We start from the raw sequence: 27,500 nt of genomic DNA, 5'->3' as shown, positions 1-27,500 counted from the left end.
GATTTAGACAGTTTCCTGACTGTCTGGACCGATTTAGAGAGTTTCTCTGACTGTCTTGGACCGATTTAGACATTTTCCCTGACTGTCTGGACCGATTTAGACAGTTTCTGGCTGTCTGGACCGATTTAGACTGTTTCCTGACTGTCTGGACCTTTGGGTTTCTCTGACTGTCTTGGACCGATTTAGACAGTTTCCTGACTGTCTGGACCGATTTAGAGTTTCTCTGACTGTCTGGACGATTTAGACAGTTTCCTGACTGTCTGGACCGATTTAGTTTCTCTGACTCTGGACCGATTTAGACTGTTTCCTGACTGTCTGGACCGATTTAGACAGTTTCCCTGACGGATTAGACGTTTCCTGTTTCTGGACCGTTAGACTGTTTTCTGACTGTGACATTTGCAGTTCCTGACTGTCTGGACCATTTAGACTGTTTCCTGACTGTCTTGGACCGATTTGGTTTTTCTGACTGTCTGGACCGATTAGACAGTTCCCGATCTTGGCCGATTTGACTTTTGACTGTCTGGACCGATTTAGACTGTTTCTCTGACTGTCTTGGACCGATTTAGACTGTTTTTCTGACTGTCTGGACCGATTTAGACTTTTTCTGACTGTCTGGACCGATTTAGACAGTTCCCTGACTGTCTTGGCCGATTTAGACTGTTTGTCTGACTGTCTGGACCGATTTAGACAGTTTAGCTACATACACTCTTCTGTCAGCGGGTGGTCATTATAACTGTCTCTCATTAACTGTTTGGATGAGTTAAAACTGTTATCTGGGATTCCTCTACATGCAAGTTGATGGATGACTGCTATGGATGATTGGTACGGGTGACTGGTATGGATGACTGTCACGGATAACTCTGGTACGGATGACTCACCCAGATCACGGTCGCCTCACCCATCCATCAATCACCCGCTTTACATCCAAGTCATCGCATTTCTTCCTGCATATTAACTTTCTAACTTTCTACTGTCTGAGCTGTGATTGGCTTACTTGTCAGGGCTGTGATTGGCTTACTTGTCAGGGCTGTGATTGGCTTACTTGTCAGGGCTGTGATTGGCTTACATTGTCAGGGCTGTGATTGGCTTATTTGTCAGAGCTGTGATTGGTTTACTGGTCAGGGCTGTGATTGGCTTACTTGTCAGAGCTGTGATTGGCTATTTGTCAGAGCTGTGATTGGTTTACTGGTCAGGCTGTGATTGGCTTACTTGTCACAGCTGTGATTGGCTCTACTTGTCAGAGCTGTGATTGGCTGAAATTATTTTGTAAATGTAAGCGCTGTTGTTGGTGGTGGTGGTGGGGTTTCTCTTAGGTGCGTGAGTGCGTGCATGTATTTCACTCTATCTTGTCCATGCGATATCTTGAGTGAATCGAACCAGATAACAGTGAAACTTGTTAGATGGATATAACCTAATATCATCTAGGACCAGTTCGATAGCCAATGTAATCACTCCATATATCACGAAGTTATAACCATTTTTGTCTGTTATCTTGTCCACATGATAACCAACCAAATTGAACCAGATAACAGTGAAACTTGGTAGATGGATATAACCTAATATCATCTAGGACCAGTTCGATAGCCAATGTAATCCTCCATATATCATAAATTTATAACCAGTTTTGTCTTTGTATGGGTAACCTGGGGGGAGAGACCTAACCTAACCTAACAGAAAAGTATTTGTCTGATCTCAATAGTGTATCGCTTGCAGGAGGGGGTGGGGTAGTTCCTGTTACTCACTTAAGCTGACGAGCCTGTTAGCGGTGTCTGTGTGTGTGTGTGTGTGTGTGTGTGTGTGTGTGCCATCTCTTCTCCGACATCACAAGTATGTTGATGACGTCACGAACACTACAACAAGGCAAGCGGAACGCCCACTTTCTTCTTTCTGTGTGTGTCTGTCTGTCTGTCTGTCTGTCTGTGTGTGTGTGTGTGTGTGTGTGTGTGTGTGTGTGTGTGTGTGTGTGTGTGTGTGGGTAGGAGGGCCAGGGGAAGACAGACACAGACTGGATGGTGGATGGTGAGTGGGTGGATAGTGAAAGGTGGTGGGTAGTGGTCGCCAACCCTCAGAGACAAGACAATGGGTACAGAAGCCTCCAGACAGACAGGACAGCAAAGGAGACAGCAAAAGAATAGACAGACAGACACAGAGTGGAGAGAGAGAGAGAGAATCAGACAGACAGACAGAGAGAGAAACAGACAGACAGAGAGAGAGAATCAGACAGACAGAGAGGAGAGAAAGAGACGAAGAGACAGACAGAGAGAGGAGAAACAGACAGACAGACAGGACAGACAGAGAGAGAGGGAGCAGACAGAGAGAATCAGACAGAGGAGAGAAACAGACGAACAGAGACAGACAGACAGAGAGAAGTTCCAAGGCGAGAAAGTGACAGGTGCTCAAACGTTCTGTCGTAGAAAACTTTTGTCTATTGGCGTTTTAGATATAACAAAAAGCTTTCTAGTGTGAAATCCAGACAGGCAGCAACGAACAGACAGCAACGGACGAACGACGAACGAACACTTGACGAACGAACACTTGGCGAGCGAACACTTAACGGACGAACACTTGACGAACGGGCAGCAACAGACAGACAGGCAGCAACGGACAGACATAACGAACGGACATAACGAACAAACACTTGACGAACGAATTGATACGAAATGTGGTCCATAGATTGTGGATATTGTGATTCATTGTGTGTGTGGATAAGTTGAGGATATGAACAAGTATGTGTGGATATTTCTACTTGTTGTCTTAGCACTTTAATGCCCTTTGTGTACAATTAGAGAGACACACACACACACACACACACACACACACACACACACACATGTAATTCGAGCGGATATAACCCAGCCCTCACCCCCTCCTCCCACACACACACACACACACACACACACACACACACACACACCAGGGTTACACAGTATTAGCCAGCACTTGTTCTGATCAGTCATGCAGTTACCAGCGGAAGTGTATAATGTATGGATGATAGAATTTAGGTTAAAATACAATGACTGTATTATTTTGAACACGTATGTATGATTTTTTTAACACCGATTTGAATGGTGGGATATGTATGTTTCCTATGTCTGATGTACAGGTGTAGTGGGTGCATGGTGCAGGTGTATAGTGGTGGTGTATGGTGCAGGTGTGCGCAACAGGTGGCGATGGCTCATTATTTTGGACAGGTGATAAAGATGTGGTCACCTGAGCGGATTTAAATGTATATATCATGTCAGGGTGTGGTTGTGGTGTGGTCAGTGGTAGTGATGTGGTCAGTGGTAGTGGTGGTCAGTGTGGTGGTTGTGTTGTGGTCAGTGTGGTGGTAGTGGTGTGGTCGTGGTAGTGGTGTGTCAGTGGTAGTGGTGTGGTCAGTGTGGTGGTTGTGGTGTTAGTGCGGTGGGGGTAGGGTGATGATGGTAGTGGCGAGGAAGAGATTGTGGTAGTGTGGTGGATTGTGGTGCAGTGGTGGTGGTGGTTGATGGTGGTAGCGTGGTGTTTGGTGGTAATAGAGGATGTTAGTGATTGTGGTTGATGGTTGTTATGTACGACGGGGATAGTTGTTACGGGGTGGTAGTTGTTGTTGTACAGATTAGTGCTGGGATGTTGCGTGTGTGTGTGTGTGTGTGTGTGTGTGTGTGTGTGTGTGTGTGTGTGTGTGTGCTGGGTCAAGTTAAACTGTTTAACTCTTTCTAGATAAAACCGTTGTAGTTTGTTCTTATTTAATCCTGTCCGCTTGTCTGTCTGTTCCTAAAATAACTTAGCAATAGATGAACAAATTTACACTAATTCAACTAATTTAAACCACATGTGACAAACTCCATATGGTTCAAATTTGGTGGAAATAGAACCAGAATTAACCAACTACCACGGTGGTGATAATGCAGAATCTTCGGTGGAAAGAGAAAACGGGGAGATGGGATAGTCTGCAACGGTGACTATTTTATTTTCTAGTATAGACTTCTTCATATTTTCCCTTCCTCCCAATCAAACTAGATCTGTTTCTAGAGCTGATATCATTACTTCTATCAATGATCTGTGCAGCATCTCTGAATGGGGAGGCATACTTGGTTAAATTCAATAGTAATAAAACTATTTACTAATACTTTCCAAATTAGATGATCTCCACCAATTACATTTCAGGACGCTATCATTCTGCCAAATTCTAAAAAGAGATATGCTAGGCCTCACCATTTCTCTATTATGCCGCAGTCACATTGCTGCTGCCTCCGATAGTTGTGAATGCTGTACAGCTGCGCAGCTATCTACATCTCCTGAGCAGTTGCTTCAAGTATATAATTCATTCGTCCTAACTTGGAGTACTGCTCTCATATCTGGGGTGGCTCTTCTTCTGTTAGATAGGTGGAATCAAAGGCATTTCGTCTTATTACCTCCCGTCGACAATCTCTTCCCTCTTCACAATGTTGCTTCACTCTTTACAGGTACTTAAGGGCAATGTTCGGTGGATTTGGCACTGTGTACCGCTGGCAAGGCCATGGGCTCGTAACACACGTCTTGCTCGTGGTGCCCACTGCTTCTGTGGATGTCGGTCACACTATAATAACCCGTTATAGTACATCTCCTCACACTGTGGAATGCTCTGCCTTCTTCTGTGTTTCCATACTTTCAAATCTGTCTCACTTTTAAAAGGTTGGTTCCTCATCTTCGTGGTGTACATTAACACAGTATAACCTTTTTGTTCTCTATTTCTTTCTGTTCTTGTCTGCCCAGGCCCCGTTGAGGTCGTTTGACCTGTACCCGGTGGGCTAATTCAAAAAAACAAGAAAACAAAAAGTGTTGGTTTACTTTGCCATGGTAACAGTTAGCGAGCACAGTTTGTTTGTTTTGGGGAAGTTGTTTATTATTATTATTATTATTAGCACTATTATTGTTGTTGTTGGTACTTGAATTGCCAGGATCATTGAGCACTGAGCACAGGTTTTGTAATTTGTCATTGAGGCCCTTGTACTGTCTTTGAGGCCCTTGTACCTGTCTTTGAGGCCCTGTACTGTCATTGAGGCTCTTGTACCATTTTGAGCCCCGTACCTGTCTTTTGAGGCCCTTGTATTGTCTTTGAGGCCCTTGTACTGTCTTTTTTGAGGTCTTGTAATTGTCTTTGGAGGCCCTTTACCTGTCTTTGAGGCCCTTGTACCTATCTTTGAGCCCTGACTGTCATTGAGCCTTGTCTCTTGAGGCCTTGTACCTTTTTTTGAGCCCTTGTACTGTCTTTTCTTGGAGGCCCTTTGTACCTGTCTTTGAGCCTTGTACTCTTTATTTGTTAGCCCTTGTACCTGTCTTTGAGGCCCTTGTACTGTCTTTGAGGCCCCTAGGACCTGTCTTTGAGGCCCTTGTACCTATTTTGAGCCTTGTACCTGTCTTTGAGGCCTTTGTAACTATTTTTGAGCCCCTTGTACCTGTCTTTGAGGCCGTTGTACCTGTCTTTGCCCTTTGACTTCTTCTTTGAGGCCATTGCACTTGTTTGAGGCCCTCCTCTTTCAAACCTTGTACCTGTCTTTAAAGTTAAATAAACACCTCCACTCCTAAATGATATATTAACACCGTTTCTCCTCCTCTCCTCCCTCCACCAGGGTCTGCCCATTATCCAGGAGCTGACCCACAAGTATGGGCTGCAGGCGGAGCTCGGGGAGGCCACATTGGGCCAGAAGTTGGAGGAACTGCGTGAACACATCCGGAAGGAGATACGGAAAGAACTCAAGATTAAAGAGGGAGCCGAGAACCTCCGTCGAGTCACACCAGGTAGGGGTCTTAGAGTTTTGGAGGGGGTCTTTAGGGCAGGTGTTTTTGAGGGGGTCTTAGGGCAGCTTGAGAGGGTCTTAGAGGCAGGTTGTTTTTGGGGCTGACGGCAGGTTGTTTTTGAGGGGTCTTAGGGCTGGTGTTTTTGAGGGGTCTTTAGGCAGGTTGTTTTGGAGGAGGGAGGTCTTTAGGGCAGGTGTTTTTTGGAGGAGGGTCTAGGCAGGTGTTTTGGAGGGGTTTGGGGTGTTTGGGGAGGGTCTTTAGGGCAGGTGTTTTTGAGGGTCTTAGGGCTGGGTTTTTGGGTGGTGTGGGTGGGTTTAGGGCTGGTGTTTTGTTGTTTTAGGTGTAAATTTTAGGGTTTTAAATGAGAGTTGGAGCAGAATCTAAAGACTGTCGGAGAGTGGGTGTAGTGGGTGGGAGGGTGGGGTGTAGTGGGTGGGTGGGTGTGTGTAGTGGGTGGGTGTAGTGGGTGGTAGGGTGGGTGGGTGGGTGGGTGTAGTGGTGGCAGGATGGGTGGGTGTAGTGGGTGTGGTGGTGGGGTGTAGTGGGTGGGAGGGTGGGTAGTGGGTGGTGGGTAGGTGTGTGTAGTGGGTGTAGTGGGTGGTTGGGGTGGGGGGTGTAGTGGGTGGAGGGTGGGTAGTGGGTGGGAGATGGGTGGTGGGTGGAGGGTGTGGGTGGGTGTAGTGGTGGGAGGGTGGGTAGTAGTGGGTGGGAGGGTTTGTGTAGGGGTGTAGTGAGTGGGAGGTGGGAGGGTGGGTTTAGTGAGTGGGTGTAGTGGGAGGTGGAAGTCTGTAGGTGGAGGGTGGGTTTAGTGAGTGGGTGAAGGGTGGGTGGCGTGGTGGATGGTAGGTGTAGTGGTGGTGGGTGGAGGTGGGTTTAGTGAGGGTGTAGTGGGTGGGATGGTAGGTGGGGTGGCTGTAGTGGGGAGGGTGGTAGTGGGTGGGAGGGTGGGTGTAGTGGGTGGGAGGGTGGGTGTAGTGAGTGGTTTAGTGGGTGGAGGGGTAGGTAGAGGGTGGATGTAGTGGGGAGGAAGTGGTATTTGATGGGTGGGTGGAGGGTGGGTTTAGTGGGTGGAGGTGGGTGTAGTGGGTGGGAGGGTGGGTGTAGTGAGTGGGTTTAGGGGTGGGAGGGTGGCTGTGAAGGGGTGGAGGGTGGGTGAGAAGGTGGGAGTTGGGTGTAGTTTGATGGGTGGGTGTAGTGAGTGGAGGGTGGGTGTGAAGGTGGGAGGTTGGGTGGGTAGTTTGATGAGGGTGGAGGGTGGGGTAGTGAGTTTGATGGGTGGGTGTAGTGGGTGGGAGGGTGGGTGTAGTGGGTAGTTTGATGGTGGTGTAGTAGGTGGGAGGGTGTAGGGTGGTAGGGTGGGGTGTAGAGAAGGTTGATGGGTGGGTGTAGTGGGTGGGAGGGTAGGGGTGTAGTGGGTAGTTATGGTGGCGGGTGGAGGGTGGGTGTAGAGGGTGGGTGCAGTGGGTGGGGGTGGGTGTAGAGGGTAGTTTTATGGGCGGTGGGTGGAGTGGCAGAGGGTGGGTGTAGTGGGTGGAGGGTGGGAGTGGGTGGGAGGTGGCAGTGGGTAGTTTGATGGGTGGGTGTAGTAGGGAGGGTGGGTGTAGTGGGTGGAGGGTGGGGTAGGGTGGGTGGGTGTAGTGTGTGGAGGGTGGGTGTAGTGGGGAGGGTGGGTGTAGTGGGTGGGTGGGGTAAGTGTAGTGGGTGGAGGGTGTGTGGTGGAGGGTGTAGGTGGGGGGGTGTAGTGGGTGTGAGGGTGGGTGTAGAGGTGTAGGGAGTGTGGAGGTGTGTGGAGTGGGGGGAGGTGTGGGTGGGTGTAGAGGGTGGGTGTGTAGAGGGTGGGTGGTGTAGTGGGTGTATTTGTTGAGTATTGTGAGCTGAAGGGCTTCTGAATCCTATTAAAGCAACTCCTTCTCCTGTGGTGTGGGTGTGTGTGGTGTGTGTGTGGTAGTGGTGTGGTAGATAGTGGTGTGGTAGTGGTGTGGTAGATAGTGGTGTGGTTGTGGTGTAGGTGTGTGGTAGTGGTGTGGTAGATAGTGGTGTGGTAGTGGTGTAGGTGTGTGGTAGTGGTGTGGTGACTGCGGTATTGTAATGGTGTGGTGGTAATTATGGTGGTGTGGTAACTGAGGTGGTGCTGGTGTGGTGGGAGAGAGAGAGAGAGGAGAGAGAGAGAGAGAGAGAGAGAGAGAGAGAGAGAGAGAGAGAGAGAGAGATATTAATTAGCGCTTATGTGTTTACCCCTGTCTGTCTGTCTGTCTGGTTCGTTCTGCCTGTGTCTGTCTGTCTGTCTGTTCTGTTGTTCGTGTTCTGTTGTTTGTTTGTTTGTTTGTTTGCTTGTTTGTCTGTCTGTCTGTCTTAACAATCCCAAACCACACACACACACACACACACACACACACACACACACACACACACACACACACACACACAATGCACTTCCCTCCTCCAACCCAACATAATACTATTACTTACACGACTCAACTTATAGTTAAGACACCTGCTCCAACATAACGCACTACACCTGTACCCACACTAATCTGCACTCCAACACTACACATCTGTACTCCAACACTACACACCTGTCTTCAACACTACACACCTGTCTAACACTCACACTCACACTACACACCTGTTCTAACACTACACACCTGTATCAACACACACACCTGCACCAACACTACACACCTACCTTGAGTATAACCATTGTAGAACCACTGTACCACATTGTATTTCCGGGTGGAGGGGGGTTGGAGGAGAGAGGGGGGTTGAGGGTAGAGGGGGGTTGGAGGAGAGGGGGGGGCTGGAGGGTAGAGAGGGGGGTTGGAGGGTAGAGAGGGGGGTTGGAGGGGAGAGAGGGGGGTTGGAGGGTGAGGGGGGTTGGAGGGGAGAAGGGGGCTGAGGGGAGAGAGGGGGTTGAGGAGAGAGGGGGGTTGGAGGGTAGAGAGGGGGTTGAGGGAGAGGGGGGCTGGAGGGGAGAGGGGGCTAGGGGAGAGAGGGGGCTGAGGAGAGAGGGGTTGGAGGGAGAGAGGGGGTTGGAGGAGAGAGGGGGTTGGAGGAGAGGGGGGTGAGTGGGAGGGGGAGGGGTTGGAGGAGAGGTTGAGGGAGAGAGGTGGAGGGGAGAGAGGGGGGCTGAGGAGAGGGGGGGTTGGGAGAAGGGTTGAGGGAAGAGGTTGGGGAGAGAGGTTGGAGGGGAGAGGGGGGTTGGAGGGAGAGAGGGGGTGAGGGAGAGAGGGAGGGTAGAGAGGGGGTTGGAGGAGAGAGGGGGGGTTGGAGGGTAGAGAGGGGGTTGAGGGTAGAGGGGGGTGAGGAGAGAGAGGGGGTTGGAGGGTAGAGAGGGGGTGGAGGGAGAGAGGGGTTGGGGAGGGAGAGGAGGGGTGGAGGAGGCTGAGGGAGAGAGGGGGTTGGAGGGAAGAGAGGGGGGTTGGAGGGTAGAGAGGGGGTTGGAGGAGAGAGGGGGTTGGAGGGAGAGGGGGTTGAGGGAGAGGGGTTGAGGGGAGAGGGGGTTGAGGAGAGAGGGGGGTTGGAGGGGAGAGGGGGGTTGAGGAGGGGGGTTGAGGGGAGAAGGGGGTTGAGGGAGAGGGGGTGAGGAGAGAGGGGGGTTGAGGAGAGGGGGGTTGAGGGAGAGAGGGGGGGTTGGAGGAGAGGGGGGTTGAGGAGAGGGGGGGGTTGGAGGAGAGGGGGTGAGGAGAGAGGGGAGGAGAGAGGGGGGAGGAGAGATGGAGGGAGAGAGGGGGTTGGAGGAGAGAGGGGGGTTGGAGGGGAGAGAGGGGGGTGAGGAGAGAGGGGTGGAGGGTAGAGAGGGGGTTGAGGGAGAGAGGGGGCTGGAGGGGAGAGGGGTTGGAGGAGAGAGGGGGGTGGAGGAGAGGGGGGTTGAGGAGGAGAGGGGGGTGAGGTGGAGAGGGGGAGAGAGGGGGGAGGGAGGGGGTTGAGGGGAGAGGGGGGGTTGAAGGAGGAGGAGGAGAGAGGGGGTTGGAGGGGAGAGAGGGGGGGTTGAGGTAAGAGAGGTGAGGGGAGAGGGGGAGGAGAGGAGGAGGAGGTGAGAGGGGGGGAGGAGGAGGGGTTGAGGGGAGGGGGTTTGGAGGGGAGAGGGGGTTGAGGGTAGAGAGGGGGGTTGAGGGGAGGAGGGGGCTGATGGGGAGAGGGGGGTTGGAGGGGAGAGGGGGTTGAGGAGGGGAGGCATATGGCATACGGATTTTATAACCAGCACTGACTCTCTGTATGACATGTTGGTTTGATTGAGAAATGAGGGAGTGGGGAGGTGTGTGTGTGTGGCCAGTGTGCTGCTTGGGCCTGTCACACATTCTATGTCTGGTTTGAAATGACCATACACACACACACACACACACACACACACACACACACACACATACACACACACACTCACACACACACACACACACACACACACACACACACACACACACACACACACACACACACACACACACACACACACACACACACATAAAACACACACACACACACACACACACACACACACACACACTCACACACACACTCACACACACACACACTCCACACACACATCACACACACACACACACACACACACACACACACACACACACACACACACACACACACACACACACACACACACACACACACACACACACACACACACACACACACACACACACACACACACACACACACACACACACACACACACACACATCATACACACACACACACACACACACACACACACACACACACACACACACACACACACACACACACACACACACACACACACACACACACACACACACACACACACACACACTCACACACACACACACACACACACACACACACACACACACACACACACACACACACACACACACACACACACACACACACACACACACACACTCACACACACACACACACACACACACATATATACATTGTCTCACCTGAAGATTCCCAGCCTAGTTTATTTCACATGATAATTACCCACCATAATCCTAACCTAACCCCAACCAAACCCCAACCCAACCTTAACCTAACCCTAACCAAACTCTAACCTAACCAAACCTAACTTAACCAAACCTAACTTCAACCAAACCCCAACCTAACCCCAACCAAACTTCAACCTAACCAAACATCCTCAACCAAACCTACTAACCAAACTCAACCCAACCCCAACCAAACTCTAATCTTAACCAAACTCTAATCTTAACCAAACTTCAACCCAACCCTCAACCAAACTCAACCCAACCAAACTCTATCTTAACCAAACCTCAACCCAACCCCAACCAAACCCTAACCCAACCAAACCTAACTTAACCAAAATCTAACCCAATCCCTAACTAAACTCAACCCAACCAAACCCAACCCAACCCCAACCAAACTCTAACCCAACCAAACCCCAATTTAACCAAACCTAACTTAACCAAACCTAACCCAACCCTAACCAAACCTCAACCCAACCAAACTTAATCCTAACCAAACTCAACCCAACCCTAACCAAACCTTCAACTCCAACCAAACCTAACCCAACCAAACCTCAATCTTAACCAACCTAACTTAACCAAACCCCTGAACCCAACCCTAACCAAACTTCAACCTAATCAAACCCAACCTAACCCAAAACTCAATTCAACCAAACTTCAATCCAACCAAACTCAATTCAACCAAACCTAACCAACCCTAACCCAACCCCAACCAAACCCCTTCCAACCTAACCTAATCTAACCCAACCCAACCAAACCCCAACCAAACCCCAACCAAACCCCAACCAAACCTAACCCAAACCCCAACCAAACCTAACCTAACCCCAACCTAACCCCAACCAAACCTAACCTAACCAAACCCTTACCTAACCTAACCCTAACCCAACCCTAACCAAACTCTAACCTAACCCTAACCTACCCTAACCAAACCTAACCCAACCCCAACCTAATCTAACCCAACCCTAACCAAACTCTAACTCAACCCAACCAAACTCTAACCTAACCCCAACCCAACCCCAACCAAACTCTAACCTAACCAAACCTAATCCAACCCAACCCCCAACCAAACTCTAACCCAACCCCAACCCAACCCTAACCAAACCTAACCTAACCTAACCTAACTAACCAAACCCCAACCAAACCTAACCCCAACCCCAACCAAACTCTAACCAACCCCAACCAAACCTAACCCAACCCCTAACCCAACCCCAACCAAACCTAATCCAACCAAACCTAATCCAACCAAACCTTAACCTAACCCTAACCCAACCCTAACCAAACTCTAACCCAACCCTAACCCAACCCTAACCAAACCTAACCCAACCTAACCTAATCTAACCTAACCCCAACCAAACCCCAACCCAACCCTAACCAAACCAACCTAACCCTAACTCTAACCCCTAACCAAACCTAACCAAACCCAAACCTAACCTAACCCAACCCTAACCAAACCCCAACCAAACCCCAACCAACCCCTAACCAAACCTAACCTGACCTAACCCTAACCTAATCTAACCTAACCCTAACCAAACCCCAACCTAACCCTTATCCAAAGTCTAACCTAACCCAAACCAAACCTCTAACCCAACCCCAACCAAACCTAACCTAACCCCAACCAAACTCTAACCTAATCCCCAACCAAACCCCAACCTAACCCTAACCAAACTCTAACCTAACCCTAACCTAATCCCTAACCTCAGCTAATGACATATGATACAATAATAATGAGACAGGGACTAGGTCTGTTTAAGAGTACCTGGGGAGAGAGAGAGAGAGAGAGAGAGAGAGAGAGAGAGAGAGAGAGAGAGAGAGAGAGAGAGAGAGAGAGATCTCTCCCAAGTCCTTATAAGGACAAGATCCTTGGGGACAAGGAGGAGGAGGGGAGGAAGAAGAGGGAGGAGGAGGGGAGGAGGGGAGGAAGGAGAAGGGAGGAAGAGGAGGAGGAGGGGAGGAAGGAGAAGGGGGGAAGAAGAGGAGGAGGGAGGAAGGAGAAGGGGAGAAGAAGAGGGGAAAGAGGGAGAAGGAGAAGGGGAGGAAGAGGAGGAGGAGGAGGGAAGAGGAGGAGGGGAGGAAGGAGAAGGGGAGGGAAGAGGAGAGGGGAGGAAGGAGAAGGGGAGGAAGAAGAGGAGGAGGAGGGGAGGAAGGAGAAGGGAGGAAGAAGAGAGGAGGGGAGGAAGAAGAGGAGGAGGGAGGGGAAGGAGAAGGAGGAAGAGGAGGAGGAGGGGAGGAAGAAGAGGAGGAAGAAGAAGGGAGGAGGAGGGAGGGGAAGAAGAGGAGGAGGAGGGGAGGAAGGAGAAGGGAGGAAGAAGAGAGGAGGAGGAGGGGAGGAAGGAGAAGGGGAGGAAGAAGAGGAGGGGAGGGAAGAAGAGGAGGAGGAGGGAGGAAGGAGAAGGGAGGAAGAAGAGGAGGGGAGGAAGAAGAGGGAGGAGGAGGGGAGGAAGGAGAAGGGGAGGGAGGAGGAGGAGGGGAGGGAAGAAGAGGAGGAAGAAGAAGGGGAGGAAGAGGGGAGGAAGGGAGAAGGGGAGGAAGAAGAGGAGGGAGAAGAAGAGAGGAGGAGGGGAGAAGAAGAGGAGGAGGAGGGGAGAGGAGGAAGAAGAAGGGGAGGAGGGGAGAAGAAGAAGGGGAGGAAGAGGAGGAGGAGGAGGGGAGGAAGAAGGGAGGAGAGGGAGGAAGGAGAAGGGGAGAAGGAGGAGGGGAGGAAGAAGAAGGAGAAGAGGAGGAGGAGGAGGGGAGGAAGAAGAGGAGGAGGAGGGGAGGAAGGAGAAGGGGAGGAAGAAGAGGAGGAGGGGGAGGAAGAAGAGGAGGGAGGAGGGGAGGAAGAAGAGGAGGAGGAGGGGAGGAGGAGGAAGAAGAAGGGGAGGAAGAGGAGGGAGGAGGAGGGAGGAAGAAGAGGAGGAGGAGGGGAGGAAGGAGAAGGGGAGAGGAAGAAGAGGAGGGGAGGAAGAAGAGGAGAGGAGGGAGGAAGAAGAGGAGGGGAGGAAGAAGAGGAGGAGAGGGGAGGAAGGAGAAGGGAGGAAGAGGAGGAGGAGGAGGGGAGGAAGAAGAGGAGGAGGAGGAGGAAGAAGGAGGGAAGAGGAGGAGGAGGAGGAGGAAGAAGAGGAGGAGGAGGAGGGGAGGAAGGAGAAGGGGAGGAAGAAGAGGAGAGGAGGGAGGAAGAAGAAGGGAGGAAGAGGAGGAGGAGGAGGGAGAAGGAGAAGGGGAGGAAGAAGAGGGAGGAGGGGAGGGAAGAGGAGGAGGAGGGGAGGAAGAAGAGGAGGGGGAGGAAGAGAGGAGGAGGAGGGGAGGAAGAAGAGGAGGAGGAGGGGAGGAAGAAGAAGGGGAGGAAGAGGAGGGGGGAGGAAGAAGAGGAGGAGGAGGGGAGGAAGAAGAAGGGGAGGAAGAGGAGGAGGAGGAGGGGAGGAAGAAGAGGGAGGAGGGAGGGGAGGAAGAAGAGGTGGAGGAGGGGGAGGAAGAAGAGGAGGAGGAGGGGAGGAAGAAGAAGGGAGGAAGAAGAGGAGGAGGGGAGGAAGAAGAGGAGGAGGAGGGGAGGAAGAAGAAGGGAGGAAGAGGAGGAGGAGGAGGGAGGAAGAAGAGGAGGAGGAGGGGAGGAAGGAGAAGGGAGGAAGAAGAGGAGGGGAGGAAGAAGAGAGAGGAGGGGAGGAAGAAGAGGAGGAGGAGGGGAGGAAGAAGAGGAGGAGGAGGAGGAGGAGGAGGAGGGGAGGAAGAAGAGGAGGGAGGGGAGGGAAGAAGAAGGGGAGGAAGAGGAGGAGGGAGGGAGGAGGAGGAGGGGAGGAAGAAGAGAGGTGGAGGGGAGGAAGAAGAAGGGAGGAAGAGGAGGAGGAGGGGAGGAAGAAGAGGGAGGAGGGGAGGAGGGGAGGAAGAAGAGGAGGAGGGGAGAAGAAGAGGGGAGGAGGAGGGGAGGAAGGAGAAGGGAGGAAGAAGAGGAGGAGGAGGGGAGGAAGAGGAGGAGGATGGTGTGTCTCTTCCTTATCTGGGTGGATTACTGTGTGTAAGCAAGGATGGGGAGAGTGAGGGTTTGTGGGTGGGTGGATGGGGTGGGTGGGTGGATGGGGTGTGGGGTGGGTGGATGGGGTGGGTGGGTGGATGGGGTGTGGTGGGTGGATGGGTGTGGTGGGTGGGTGGGGTGTGGGTGGGTGGATGGGTGGGTGGGGTGGATTGGGTGTGGGTGGGTGGATGGGGTGTGGGTGGATGGGGTGTGGGTGGTGGATGGGGTGTGGGTGTGTGGGTGGGGTGTGGGTGGGTGGATGGATAGATATTGTTAACCGTTTCACTATGTTAACTTATTGTACTCAAGGGTTAGGTTAATTTATTCACGTGTGCTAATTCATTTTACCTGTATTCACACCTGTAGTTATAATGACACACCTGTACCTATAATGACACACCTGTACCTATAATGACACATCTGTACCTATAATGACACACTTGTACCATTATACACCTGTACCTGTAATAACACACCTGTACCATTATACACCTGTACCTGTAATAACACCTGTACCATTATACACCTGTACCTGTAATAACACACCTGTACCTATAATAACACACCTGTACCATTATACACCTGTACCTATAATGACACCTGTACTATTATACACCTGTACTCTATAATGACACACCTGTACCATTATACACCTGTACCTATAATGACACACCTGTACCATTATACACCTGTACCTATAATGACACACCTGTACCATTATACACCTGTACCTATAATAACACACCTGTACCATTATACACCTGTACCTATAATGACACACCTGTACCATTGTACACTTTGTACTATAACACACCTGTACCTGTAATGCATTATATCTAAACAATTAACCTAACCCAACTCAACCTAACCTAACCTAACCTAACCTAACACTAACGTAGCCCAACCTAACACTAACCTAACCCAACCTAAACCTAACCCAACCCAACCTAACACTAACGTAGTCAAACCTAACACTAACCTAACCCAACCTAACACTAACGTAACCTAACCTAAACCTAACCTAACCCAACCTAACACTAACATAGCCCAACCTAACACTAACGTAACCCAACCTAAACCTAACCTAACCCAACCTAACACTAACATAGCCCAACCTAACACTAACGTAACCCAACCTAAACCCAACCTAACCCAATCTAACACCAACATATCCCAACCCAACACTAACGTAACCTAACCTAAACCCAACCTAACCCAACCTAACACCAACATATCCCAACCTAACACTAACGTAACAAACCCAAACCCAACCTAACCCAACCTAACCCAACCTAACCCAACCCAACACAACGTAACCCAACCTAAACCCAACTCTAAACCTAACCTAACCTAACCTAACCTAACCCAACCAACCTAACACCAACATATCCCAACCTAACACTAACGTAACCCAACCTAACCTAACCTAACCTAACCCAACCTAACACCAACATATCCTAACCATCAACACCAACGTAACCCAACCTAACCCAACCCAACCCAACCTAACCTAACCCAACCCAACACCAACATATCCCAACCCAACACCAACATATCCCAACCTAACACTAACGTAACCCAACCAACTAACCTAACCTAACTAACCTAACTCCAACCCAACCTAACACCAACATATCCCAACCTAACACTAACGTAACCCAACCTAACCTAAACCTAACCTAACCTCTTCTCCTCCCCAGACCGGCGCGCGCTACAAGATGTGAGTCATATGGTGAAGGAGGCCAACTCGAAGCTCTCCGCCCTACAGCAGGAGCTTCAGGAACTCGACTCACAGATCCTCCTGACGCAGGGACAAGGGGGCTCCTCTCTCGACTCCTCCTATAGTAACAATTTAGGTAAGTCACTTCTGCTGGGGTGGGTGGGTGAGTGGGGTGGGTCGGTGGGGTGGGTAGGTGGGTGGGTCATAGGTCCTAAGGGTGTCCTACAGGTCTTAAGGGTGTCCTACAGGTCTTAAGGGGTGTCCTCCAGGTCCCATGTCCCACAGGTCCCTAAGGGTGTCCTACAGGTCTTAAGGGTGTCCTACAGGTCTTAAGGTGTCCTACAGGTCCTAAGGGTGTCCTACAGGTCTTAAGGGTGTCCCACAGGTCTTAAGGGTGTCCCACACGTCTTACATGGGTGTCCCACAGGTCTCAAGGGTGTCATACAGGTCTTATGGGTGTCCCACAGGTCTCAATGGGGTGTCCCACAGGTCTTATGGTGTCCCACAGGTCTTAAGGGTGTCCCACAGGTCTTAAGGGTGTCCCACAGGTCTTAAGGTGTCCCACACGTCTTAAGGGTGTCCCACAGGTCCTAAGGGTGTCCTACAGGTCTTAAGGGTGTCCCACAGGTCCCATGGTGTCCTACAGGTCCTAAGGGTGTCCCACAGGTCCAATGGTGTCCCACACGTCTTGCGGGTGTCCCACAGGTCCCAATGGTGTCCCACAGGTCTCAAGGGTGTCCTCACAGGTCCCAAGGGTGTCCCACAGGTCCCAAGGGTGTCCTCAGGTCCTAAGGGTGTCCCACAGTCCCTAAGGGTGTCCCACAGGTCCTAAGGGTGTCCCACACGTCTTAAGGGTGTCCCACAGTCCCAAGGGTGTCCCACAGGTCTCAAGGGTGTCCTACAGGTCCCAAGGGTGTCCCACAGGTCTTAAGGGTGTCCTACAGGTCCAAGGGTGTCCCACAGGTCTTACAGGGTGTCCCACAGGTCCTAAGGGGTGTCCCACAGGTCCTAAGGGTGTCCCACAGGTCCCAAGGGTGTCCCACAGGTCCTAAGGGTGTCCCACAGGTCCTAAGGGTGTCCTACAGGTCCCAAGGGTGTCCTACCAGGTCCCTGGGGTGTCCTACAGGTCCTAAGGGTGTCCCACAGGTCTCAGGGGTGTCCCACAGGTCCCATGGGTGTCCCACAGGTCCCAAGGGTGTCCCACAGGTCCTAGGGTGTCCTACAGGTCTTAATGGGTGTCCCACAGGTCCTAAGGGTGTCCCACAGGTCCCATGGTGTCCCACAGGTCCAAGGTGTCCTACACGTCTTAAGGGTGTCCTACAGGTCCCAAGGGTGTCCCACAGGTCCTAAGGGTGTCCCACAGGTCCTGGGTGGTCCCACAGGTCCTAAGGGGTGTCCTACAGGTCTTATGGTGTCCTACAGGTCTTATGGTGTCCAGGTCCTATGTGTCCTACAGGTCCCATGGTGTCCCACAGGTCTTAAGGGTGTCCTACAGGTCCTAAGGGTGTCCTACAGGTCTTAAGGGTGTCCCACAGGTCCCAAGGTGTCCTACAGGTCTTAAGGGTGTCCTACAGGTCTTAAGGTGTCCTACAGGTCTTATGGTGTCCCCACAGGTCTTAAGGGTGTCCCACAGGTCCTAAGGGTGTCCTACAGGTCCCAAGGGTGTCCCACAGGTCCTAAGGGGTGTCCTACAGGTCTTAAGGGTGTCCTACAGGTCCTAAGGTATCTCACAGTCTTAGTGTCCCACAGGTCTAAGGGTGTCCCACAGGTCCCAAGGTGTCCTACAGGTCTAAGGGTGTCCTACAGGTCTTAAGGGTGTCCACAGGTCCTATGGTGTCCCACAGGTCTTAAGGGTGTCCCACAGGTCTTAAGGGTGTCCTACAGGTCCCATGGTGTCCTACACGTCTTGAGGGTGTCCCACAGGTCTTAAGGGTGTCCCAGGTCCCATGGTGTCTCACACGCCTAAGGGTGTCCACAGGTCTTATGGGTGTCCTACAGGTCCTAAGGGTGTCCTACAGGTCTTAAGGGTGTCCTACAGGTCTTAAGGGTGTCCTAACAGGTCCTAAGGGTGTCCTACAGGTCTTAAGGGGTCCCACAGGTCTTAAGGGTGTCCTACAGGTCTTAAGGGTGTCCCACAGGTCTTGGGGGTGTCCTACAGGTCCCATGTAAGTGTCCTACAGGTCTTGGGGTCCTACAGGTCTTAAGGGTGTCCCACAGGTCCATGTCACAGTCTTAAGGGTGTCCTACAGGTCTTAAGGTGTCCTACAGGTCCTAAGGGTGTCCCACAGGTCTTAGGGTGTCCTACAGGTCTTGGGGGTGTCCCACAGGTCTTAAGGGTGTCCTACAGGTCTTGCGGGTGTCCTACAGGTCCTAAGGGTGTCCCACAGGTCTTAAGGTGTCCTACATTTCATGGTGTCTTACAGGTCTTAAGGTGTCCTACACAGGTCTTAAGGTGTCCTACAGGTCTTAGGGGTGTCCTACAGGTCCTAAGGGTGTCCTAGTCCCAAGGGGGTCCTACAGGTCTCAAGGGTGTCCTGGTCTTAAGGGGTGTCCTACAGGTCCTAGGGTGTCCACAGGTCTAAGGGTGTCCTAGGTCTATGGTGTCCTACAGGTCCTAAGGGTGTCCCACAGGTCTTAAGGGTGTCCCACAGGTCTTATGGGTGTCCTACAGGTCCCAAGGTGTCCTACAGTTCTTATGGGTGTCCTACAGGTCCTAAGGGTGTCCTACAGGTCTTATGGGGTCCTACAGGTCCTATGGGTGTCCTACAGGTCCTATGGTGTCCCACAGTCCTAAGGGTGTCCTACAGGTCCCAAGGGTGTCCCACAGGTCTTAAGGGTGTCCTACAGGTCCTAAGGGTGTCCTACAGGTCTTAAGGGTGTCCTACAGGTCTATGGGTGTCCTACAGGTCTTAAGGGTGTCCCACAGGTCCTAAGTGTCCTACAGGTCTTATGGTGTCCCACAGGTCCCAAGGTGTCCTGCAGTTCTTGGGGTGTCCTACAGGTCCTAAGGGTGTCCTACAGGTCTTAAGGGTGTCCTACAGTCCCATGGTGTCCTACAGGTCTTATGGGTGTCCTACAGGTCCTAGCGGTGTCCCACAGGTCTTAAGGGTGTCCTACAGGTCTATGGGTGTCCTACAGGTCCTAAGGGTGTCCCACAGGTCTTATGGTGTCCCACAGGTCCCATGGGTGTCCCACAGGTCTATGGGTGTCCTACAGGTCCTAAGGGTGTCCTACAGTCATGGGTGTCCACAGGTCCTCACAGGTCCTAGGGTGTCCTACAGGTCTTATGGTGTCCCAGGTCCATGGTGTCCTACAGGTCCCAAGGGTGTCCCACAGGTCTAAGGGTGTCCCACAGGTCTTAGGGGGTGTCCTACAGGTCTCAAGGGTGTCCCACAGGTCTTAAGGGTGTCCCACAGGTCCTAATGGGTGTCCCACAGGTCTAAGGGTGTCCTACAGGTCCTGGGTGTCCTACAGGTCTTCAGGGTGTCCCACAGGTCCCATGTCCCACAGGTCCCATGGTGTCCCACAGGTCCTAAGGGTGTCCCACAGGTCTTAAGGTGTCCCACAGGTCCTAAGGGTGTCCCACAGGTCTAAGGGTGTCCTACAGGTCCCAAGGGTGTCCCACAGGTCTTAGGGTCCCCACAGGTCCATGGTGTCCCACAGGTCCTAAGGGTGTCCCACAGGTCCCAAGGGTGTCCCACAGGTCTAAGGGTGTCCCACAGGTCCCAAGGGTGTCCTACAGGTCTTAAGGGTGTCCCACAGGTCCTAAGGGTGTCCTACAGGTCCTATGGGTGTCCTACAGGTCTCAAGGGTGTCCTACAGGTCCTAATGGTGTCCTACAGGTCTTATGGGTGTCCTACAGGTCTTAAGTGTCTCATAGGTATGGTGTCCTGCAGGTCCTGGAGGGTGTCTCACAGGTCTATGGGTGTCCCACAGGTCCTAAGGGTGTCCTACAGGTCTTAAGGGTGTCCCACAGGTCTTAAGGTGTCCCACAGGTCTTATGGGTGTCCCACAGGTCCCAAGGGTGTCCCACAGGTCTTATGGTGTCCTACAGGTCCTAAGGGTGTCCTACAGGTCCATTTCATGACAGATGGTCCTTAGGGGTCCTCTTTATGGTGTTGGATGGCACTATACGCGTCCCAAGGTACCTGTGCCCCTCAACAAGGTGGAGGGGTGGGTGTGGGGAGGGTGTGGGTGCGTAATGGGGTGGGGTGAAGTGTGGGGGTGTATGGGGTGTGTGGGTGGATATGTGTGTTTTTAGGGTGTGGGAGAGAGAGAGAGAGAAAGAGAGACACTACTCTTCTCTCCTTCGCCAGAGTGGGCAAACAACAGCGCCTGACCCACCCTTCTACTCCTATAATATGGCTACAGGTCGTACGCCAGACGAACTTTCTCGCTATTACCACCACTGGCACCTGGAAGAAAGTCCCCGGGGCCTGGGCGAAGATCTTGGGGGGGCGGTAGAGTGTGGTCGGTGGTGGTCGGGTTGTGTGGTAGGAGGTGGTCGGTGGTGTGTGTAGGAGGTGGTCGGTGGTGTGGTAGAGTGGTCGGTGTGGTGTGGTAGGAGTGTGGTCGGTGGGTGTGGGTAGGAGGTGGTTGGTGGTGGTAGGAGGGTCGGTGGGTGTGGTAGGAATGTGGTTTGTGGTGTGGTAGGAGGGTTTGGTGTTGTGTGGTAGGAGGTGGTCGGTGTGGTGGTAGGAGGTGGTCGGTGTGGTGTGGTCGGTGTTGTGTGGTGGGAGTGTGGTCGGTGTGGTGGTAGGAGGTGGTTGTGTGGTGTGGTCGGTGTGGGTGGTGAGTGTGGTCGGTGGGTGTGGTGGAGGATGTGGTCGGTGTGGTGTGGTAGGATGGTTGGTGGTGGTGTGGGAGGTGGTCGGGGGGTGTGGTCGGGTGGTGGTAGGAGTGTGGTCGGTGGTGGTAGGAGGTGGTCTGTGGTGTGTCGGTGGTGGTAGAGTGGTCGGGGTGGGGTGTGGTTGGTGTGGTGTGTGAGGTGGTGGTGGTGGTAGGAGTGGTCGGTGGGGTGGTGAGAGGTCGGTGTGGTGGTCGGTGGTGGTAGGAGTGGTTTGGTGGTGGTAGGTGTGGTCCGGGTGGGAGTGTGGTTTGGTGGGTGTGGAGGAATGTGGTTTGGTGTGGTAGGAGGTGGTCGGTGTGGTTGTGGTAGGAGTGTGGTCGGTGGGTGGTGGAGTGGTGTGGTCGGTGGGGTGGTAGGTAGGAGTATGGTCGGTGGGTGTGGTAGGAGTGTGGTCGGTGTGGTGTGGTAGGAGTGTGTGGTCGGTGTGGTGACGGTCATCTGGTTAGCTCAGGAAGTGGCGGTCACGTCCAGCGAACTCCCGCCCACCCGTTTCTAAAGCGTCCGCCTCCTTGTTGTTCACATAGTCGCCCACCCACGCCTAGTCATGCATACACCCGCCTAGTCGCCCGCCCTCACCACATCATATCTGCCATCCAACATTTGGAAGCATGCCCAAACAATAACAGAATCACCCACACACACCACCACCCACACCCACCATCACCCACACACACCCATCACCCACCCATCACCCACCCACACCACCCACCCACACACCCACCACCACCCACACACACACCCACCACCACCACCCACACACACCCACACCACCCACACACCCACACACCCACCACCACCACACCACCACCCACACCACCACCACCCACACCCACCACCACCCACACACCACCACCACCCACACACACCACCACCACCCACCACCACACACACCCACACACACCACCACCCCACACCCACCACCACCCACACACCCACCCTGCCACCGCCATTTAGGAAAGGAACGGAACCAGTGTTGAGGTGAACAGTGTTGGTGATCTCAAGTCAGTGAGAACAACTCAACAGTAACAGTCGTACCCAAGTTAACCTTCACACAGTGAGGTCCCAGTGCCAGTGATGTGAGACCCAACAACAACCAGCGTGTGTTAATCCGTCTCGATAGGAAGGCCTGGGACCTCACTCATATAACACCATCTGTGAGGAATTACTACCACATGTCCCTCATAACACCATCTGTGAGGAATTACTACACCACGTGTCCCCTCATAACACCATCTGTGGGGGTACTACACCACATGTCCCTCATAACACCATCTGTGAGGGAATTACTACCACATGTCCCTCATAACACCATGGAATTCTACACATAGTCCTCATAACACCATCTGGGAGGGTACTACACCACGTCAAGTCCTCATCACCCATCTGTGAAATTACTACACCATCCCTCATAACATCTTGTGAGGAATTACTACACCACATGTCCCTCAAAACACCATCTGGGAGGATACTACACCATGTGAGGCCTCATCACCATCTGTGAGGATACTACGTCAGGTCCCTCATAACACCATCTGCGAGTACTACATGTCCCTCATATGTGAGGTACTACACCGTGGTCCTCATAACACCATCTGTGAGGAATTACCACACCACGTAGGTCGTCATAACACCATCTGTGAGGGCTACTACACCACGTGAGGTCCTCCTAACACCATCTGGGAGGAGTTACTACACACGAGTTTGCTGTTCAACACCTACATTAATCTGTATGTTCACTGTATGTTCCTTCACCTTTCTCTAATGAGGCTTTTGTTAAACCACCAATGTATGTAATAAATTTTATGTCCAATGTATATTTTCAGCCTTCGGGCTGCAGAACTTTTTCAATAAACCGTTAATTATTATTATTATTACACACACACACCAAGTATTATCGGCTTTTACCAGGTATGCCACGATAAGATATGACTGATAACAAATATCTTAGTGTTAAGTTTTACGAGGGTGGTGTCCGTCTACCTGGAGCCTAGTACAGGTGTGTTTGGGTGGTTGGAGTACAAGGGTGGAACTGGTGGGTCATTCATTTCTCGATACCTGGTCCTGTTACTAGTTCATTAGTTGTCCACCAGGAGATCACTCTACCAGGTAAACCAGGGCTAGGGCAGGTAAACCAGGTACTAGGGCAGGTAAACCAGGTACTAGGGCAGGTAAATCAGGTACTAGGGCAGGTAAACCAGGTACTAGGGCAGGTAAACCAGGTACTGACGGGTAAATCAGGTACTAGGGCAGAAATCAGGTCCTTGGGCAGGTAAACCAGGTACTAGGGCAGGTAAATCAGGTACTAGGGCAGGTAAACCAGGCTAGGCAGGTAAATCAGGTACTGGGCAGGTAAATCAGGTACTAGGGCAGGTAAACCAGGTACTAGGGCAGGTAAATCAGGTACTAGGGCAGGTAAATCGGGTATAGTACTAGGGCAGGTAAACCAGGTACTAGGGCAGGTAAATCAGGTACTAGGGCTAAATCAGGTACTAGGGCAGGTAAACCAGGTACTAGGGCAGGTAAATCAGGTACTAGGGCAGGTAAAGTCAGGTACTAGGGCAGGTAAATCAGGTACTAGGGCAGGTAAATAGGTACTAGGGCAGGTAAATCAGGTACTAGGGCAGGTAAACCAGGTACTAGGGCAGAATTAAGGGCCGGGTAAATCAGGTACTAGGGCAGGTAAACCAGGTACTAGGGCAAATCAGGTACTAGGGCAGGTAAACCAGGTACTAGGGCAGGTAAATCAGGTACTAGGGCAGGTAAACCAGGTACTAGGGCAGGTAAACCAGGTACTAGGGCAGGTAAATCAGGGTACTAGGGCAGGTAAACCAGGTACTAGGCAGGTAAACCAGGTTGCAGGACAGGGTGGAGCCAGGTACTGGGGCAGGTTAACCAGGTACTAGGGCAGATTCAGGTGCTAGGGCAGGTGAAATCAGGTACTAGGGCAGGTAAACCAGGTACTAGGGCAGGTAAATCAGGTACTAGGGCAGGCAGGTAAACCAGCAGTGCTAGGGCAGATCAGGTTGCTAGGGCAGGTAAACCCGGGTACTAGGGCAGGGGTGGAATGGGTACTAGGGCAGGTAAATCAGGTACTAGGGCAGGTAAACCAGGTACTAGGGCAGGTAAACCAGGTACTAGGGCAGGTAAACCAGGTACTAGGGCAGGTAAACCAGGTACTAGGGCAGGTAAATCAGGTACTAGGCAGGTAAACCAGGTACTAGGGCAGGTAAACCAGGTACTAGGGCAGGTAAATCAGGTACTAGGGCGTAAATCAGGTACTAGGGCAGGTAAACCAGGTACTAGGGCAGGTAAACCAGGTACTAGGGCAGTAAACCAGGTACTAGGGCAGGTAAATCAGGTACTAGGGCAGGTAAATCAGGTTTACTAGGGAGGTTCTAGTCTCACCTGGGTAATGTAGGTATTGTTACTTGGTTACCTGTAGTTACTAGGTACTTGGTGTTTCATTAGACTTGATTATCATCTGCCTAGTATGAGAGAGAGAGAGAGAGAGAGAGAGAGATACAGAAGTGTCTAGGAAAGTAATTAACAGGTGCAACTGACCTTAATTACACTTGTGATACTCCAGGGACAGTACTTTGAGGGCAGTTACTACTTTAGGGTCAGGGATAGTACTTTTGGTGTCAGGGATTGCTTTTGGTGTCAGGGATAGTACTTTTGGTGTCAGGGATAGTACTTTTGGTGTCAGGGATAGTACATTTGGTGTCAGGGATAGTACTTTGGTGGGGATAGTACTTGGTACTTTGAGGGCCAGGTATAGTACTTTTTGAGGGCCAGGTATAGTACTTTGGTGGCAGGGATAGTATTTTGAGGGCCAGGTATAGTACTGTGAGGGCCAGGATAGTACTTTGGCGGCAGGATAGTATTTTGAGGGCCAGTATAGTACTTTGAGGGCAGGGATAGTACTTTTTGAATAGGTAATGGGATGGATGACGGGTGACGGGACGGGTGACGTGGCATCTTGTGCTGGGAGGGAAGGAAGGGTGAAAGAAGGAGGGGGAGAAGAGAAAGGGGAGGGAAGGAGTTAGTGTTTGATAATCGTTGCGTATGTATGTATGTATTGTATGTATGTATGTATGAGTGTGTACATGTATGTATGTATGAGTGTACATGTATATATATATATAATACTGGCGACCTGGGGTGTAATGGTCAGCATCCTCGCCTCACAAACAAGTGGACCCAGGTTCGATCCCCGGGCAGGGTGAAGCTATGGGCAAGTTTCTTTACGCCATTTGCCTCTGTCTACCCAGCAGTAATTGGGGACCTGGATGTTAATGGATTTGCAGATCGTGTTCCGGGGTAATGGTTAGCCAGTGCAGTTGGTGAGTTGTCCGGTCTTCTCGGATTATTGTTTGACACTGGGTCATGCAGCTCGTTAACTCAGGGTGTGGTTGTTGTGTTGGCGACAGCTTCTACACCCAAACACTGGGTCATGCAGCTCGTTAACTCAGGGTGTGTGTATGTTGTGTTGGCGACAGCTTCTACACCTTAAACACTGGGTCATGCAGCTCGTTAACTCAGGGTGTGGTTGTTGTGTTGGCGACAGCTTCTACACCTTAAACACTGGGTCATGCAGCTCGTTAACTCAGGTTGTGGTTGTTGTGTTGGCGACAGCTTTGCCACCTTAAACACTGGATCATGCAGCTTCGTTAACTCAGGTGTGGCTGCTGTGTTGGCGACAGCTTCTACACACCTTAAACACTGGGTCATGCAGCCTGTTAACTCAGGGTGTGGTTGCTGTGTTATGACAGCTTTGCACCTTAAACACTGGGTCATGCAGCCTGTTAACTCAGGGTGTGGTTATTGTGTTGGTGACAGCCACCTTAAACACTGGGTCATGCAGCCTGTTAACCTCAGGGTGTGGTTGTTGTGTTGGCGACAGCTTCTAAGACCTTAAACACCGGGTCATGCAGCCTGGGTTAACCCAGGGTGTGGTTGTTGTGTAGGTGACAGCTTGTACACCTTAAACACTGGGTCATGCAGCTCGTTAACCCAGAGTGTGGTTGTTGTGTTGGTGACAGCTTCTACACCTTAAACACTGGGTCATGCAGCTCGTTAACTTAGGGTGTGGTTGTTGTGTTCATGACAGCTTGTACACCTTAAACAGTGGGTCATACAGCTCGTTAACTTAGTGTGTGGTTGTTGTGTTGGTGACAGCTTCTACACCTTAAACAGTGGGTCATGCAGCTCGTTAACCCAGGGTGTGGTTGTTGTGTAGGTGACAGCTTGTACACCTTAAACACTGGGTCATACAGCTCGTTAACTCAGGGTGTGGTTGTTGTGTTGGTGACAGCTTCTACACCTTAAACACTGGGTCATACAGCTCGTTAACTCAGGGTGTGGTTGTTGTGTAGGTGACAGCTTCTACACTCAAACACTGGCCGCGCAGCTTCGTTAACTCAAGGTGTGGCTGCTAGTTAGCGACAGCTTTACACCTAAACACTGGGTCATGCAGCTCGTTAACTCAGGGTGTGGTTGTTGTGTTAGTGACAGTCACTTAAACACTGGGTCATGCAGCTTCGTTAACTCAGGGTGTGGTTGTTGTGTTGGCGACAGCTTCTACACCTTAAACACTGGGTCATGCAGCTCGTTAACTCAGGGTATGGTTGTTGTGTTGGTGACAGCTTCTACACCTTAAACACTGGGTCATGCAGCTCGTTAACTCAGGGTATGGTTGTTGTGTTGGTGACAGCTTCTACACCTTAAACACTGGGTCATACAGCTCGTTAACTCAGAGTATGGTTGTTGTGTTGGTGACAGCTTCTACACCTTAAACACTGGGTCATGCAGCTCGTTAGTTCAGGGTGTGGTTGTTGTGTTGGCGACAGCTTCTACGCCTTAAACACTGGGTCATGCAGCTCGTTAGTTCAGGGTGTGGTTGTTGTGTTGGTGACAGCTTCTACACCTTAAACACTGGGTCATGCAGCTCATTAACTCAGGGTGTGGTTGTTGTGTTGGTGACAGCTTCTACACCTTAAACACTGTGGTTCATGGCGACAGCTCGTTAGTTCAGGGTGTGGTTGTTATGTTGGCGACAGCTTCTACCACCATACTATTGTACTATTCCAGATGATACTAAATGTTACATAATACTTCCTTGAGATGACTGTGCAGTACATATCAGATACACCTCAGGCACTCAACTGGTTCAGTCACGTTAATATTATGGTTTTTAATCCACTC

The 27,500-nt window shown here is 51.5% G+C and overlaps 1 protein-coding gene across 1 annotated transcript in view; it reads left to right on the top strand.

Annotated features, from left to right (window-relative positions):
- Nucleotides 1-27,500, top strand: part of LOC121877588 (serine/threonine-protein kinase N-like) — an 82,700-nt gene that overhangs the window by 28,850 nt on the left and 26,350 nt on the right. The window contains exons 2-3 of the mRNA XM_042383383.1: nucleotides 5,592-5,760; nucleotides 16,428-16,583. Coding sequence (XP_042239317.1) covers nucleotides 5,592-5,760; nucleotides 16,428-16,583 — 325 coding nt within the window. The remainder of the gene's footprint in view (nucleotides 1-5,591; nucleotides 5,761-16,427; nucleotides 16,584-27,500) is intronic.

This window comes from Homarus americanus, unplaced genomic scaffold (genome assembly GCF_018991925.1).
Source record: "Homarus americanus isolate GMGI-L3 unplaced genomic scaffold, GMGI_Hamer_2.0 scaffold27257, whole genome shotgun sequence".
NCBI classification, from domain to species: Eukaryota; Metazoa; Arthropoda; class Malacostraca; order Decapoda; family Nephropidae; genus Homarus; species Homarus americanus.
The sequence above is the reverse complement of the archived record's forward strand: the minus strand, read 5'-3'. Positions and strand labels throughout refer to the sequence as shown.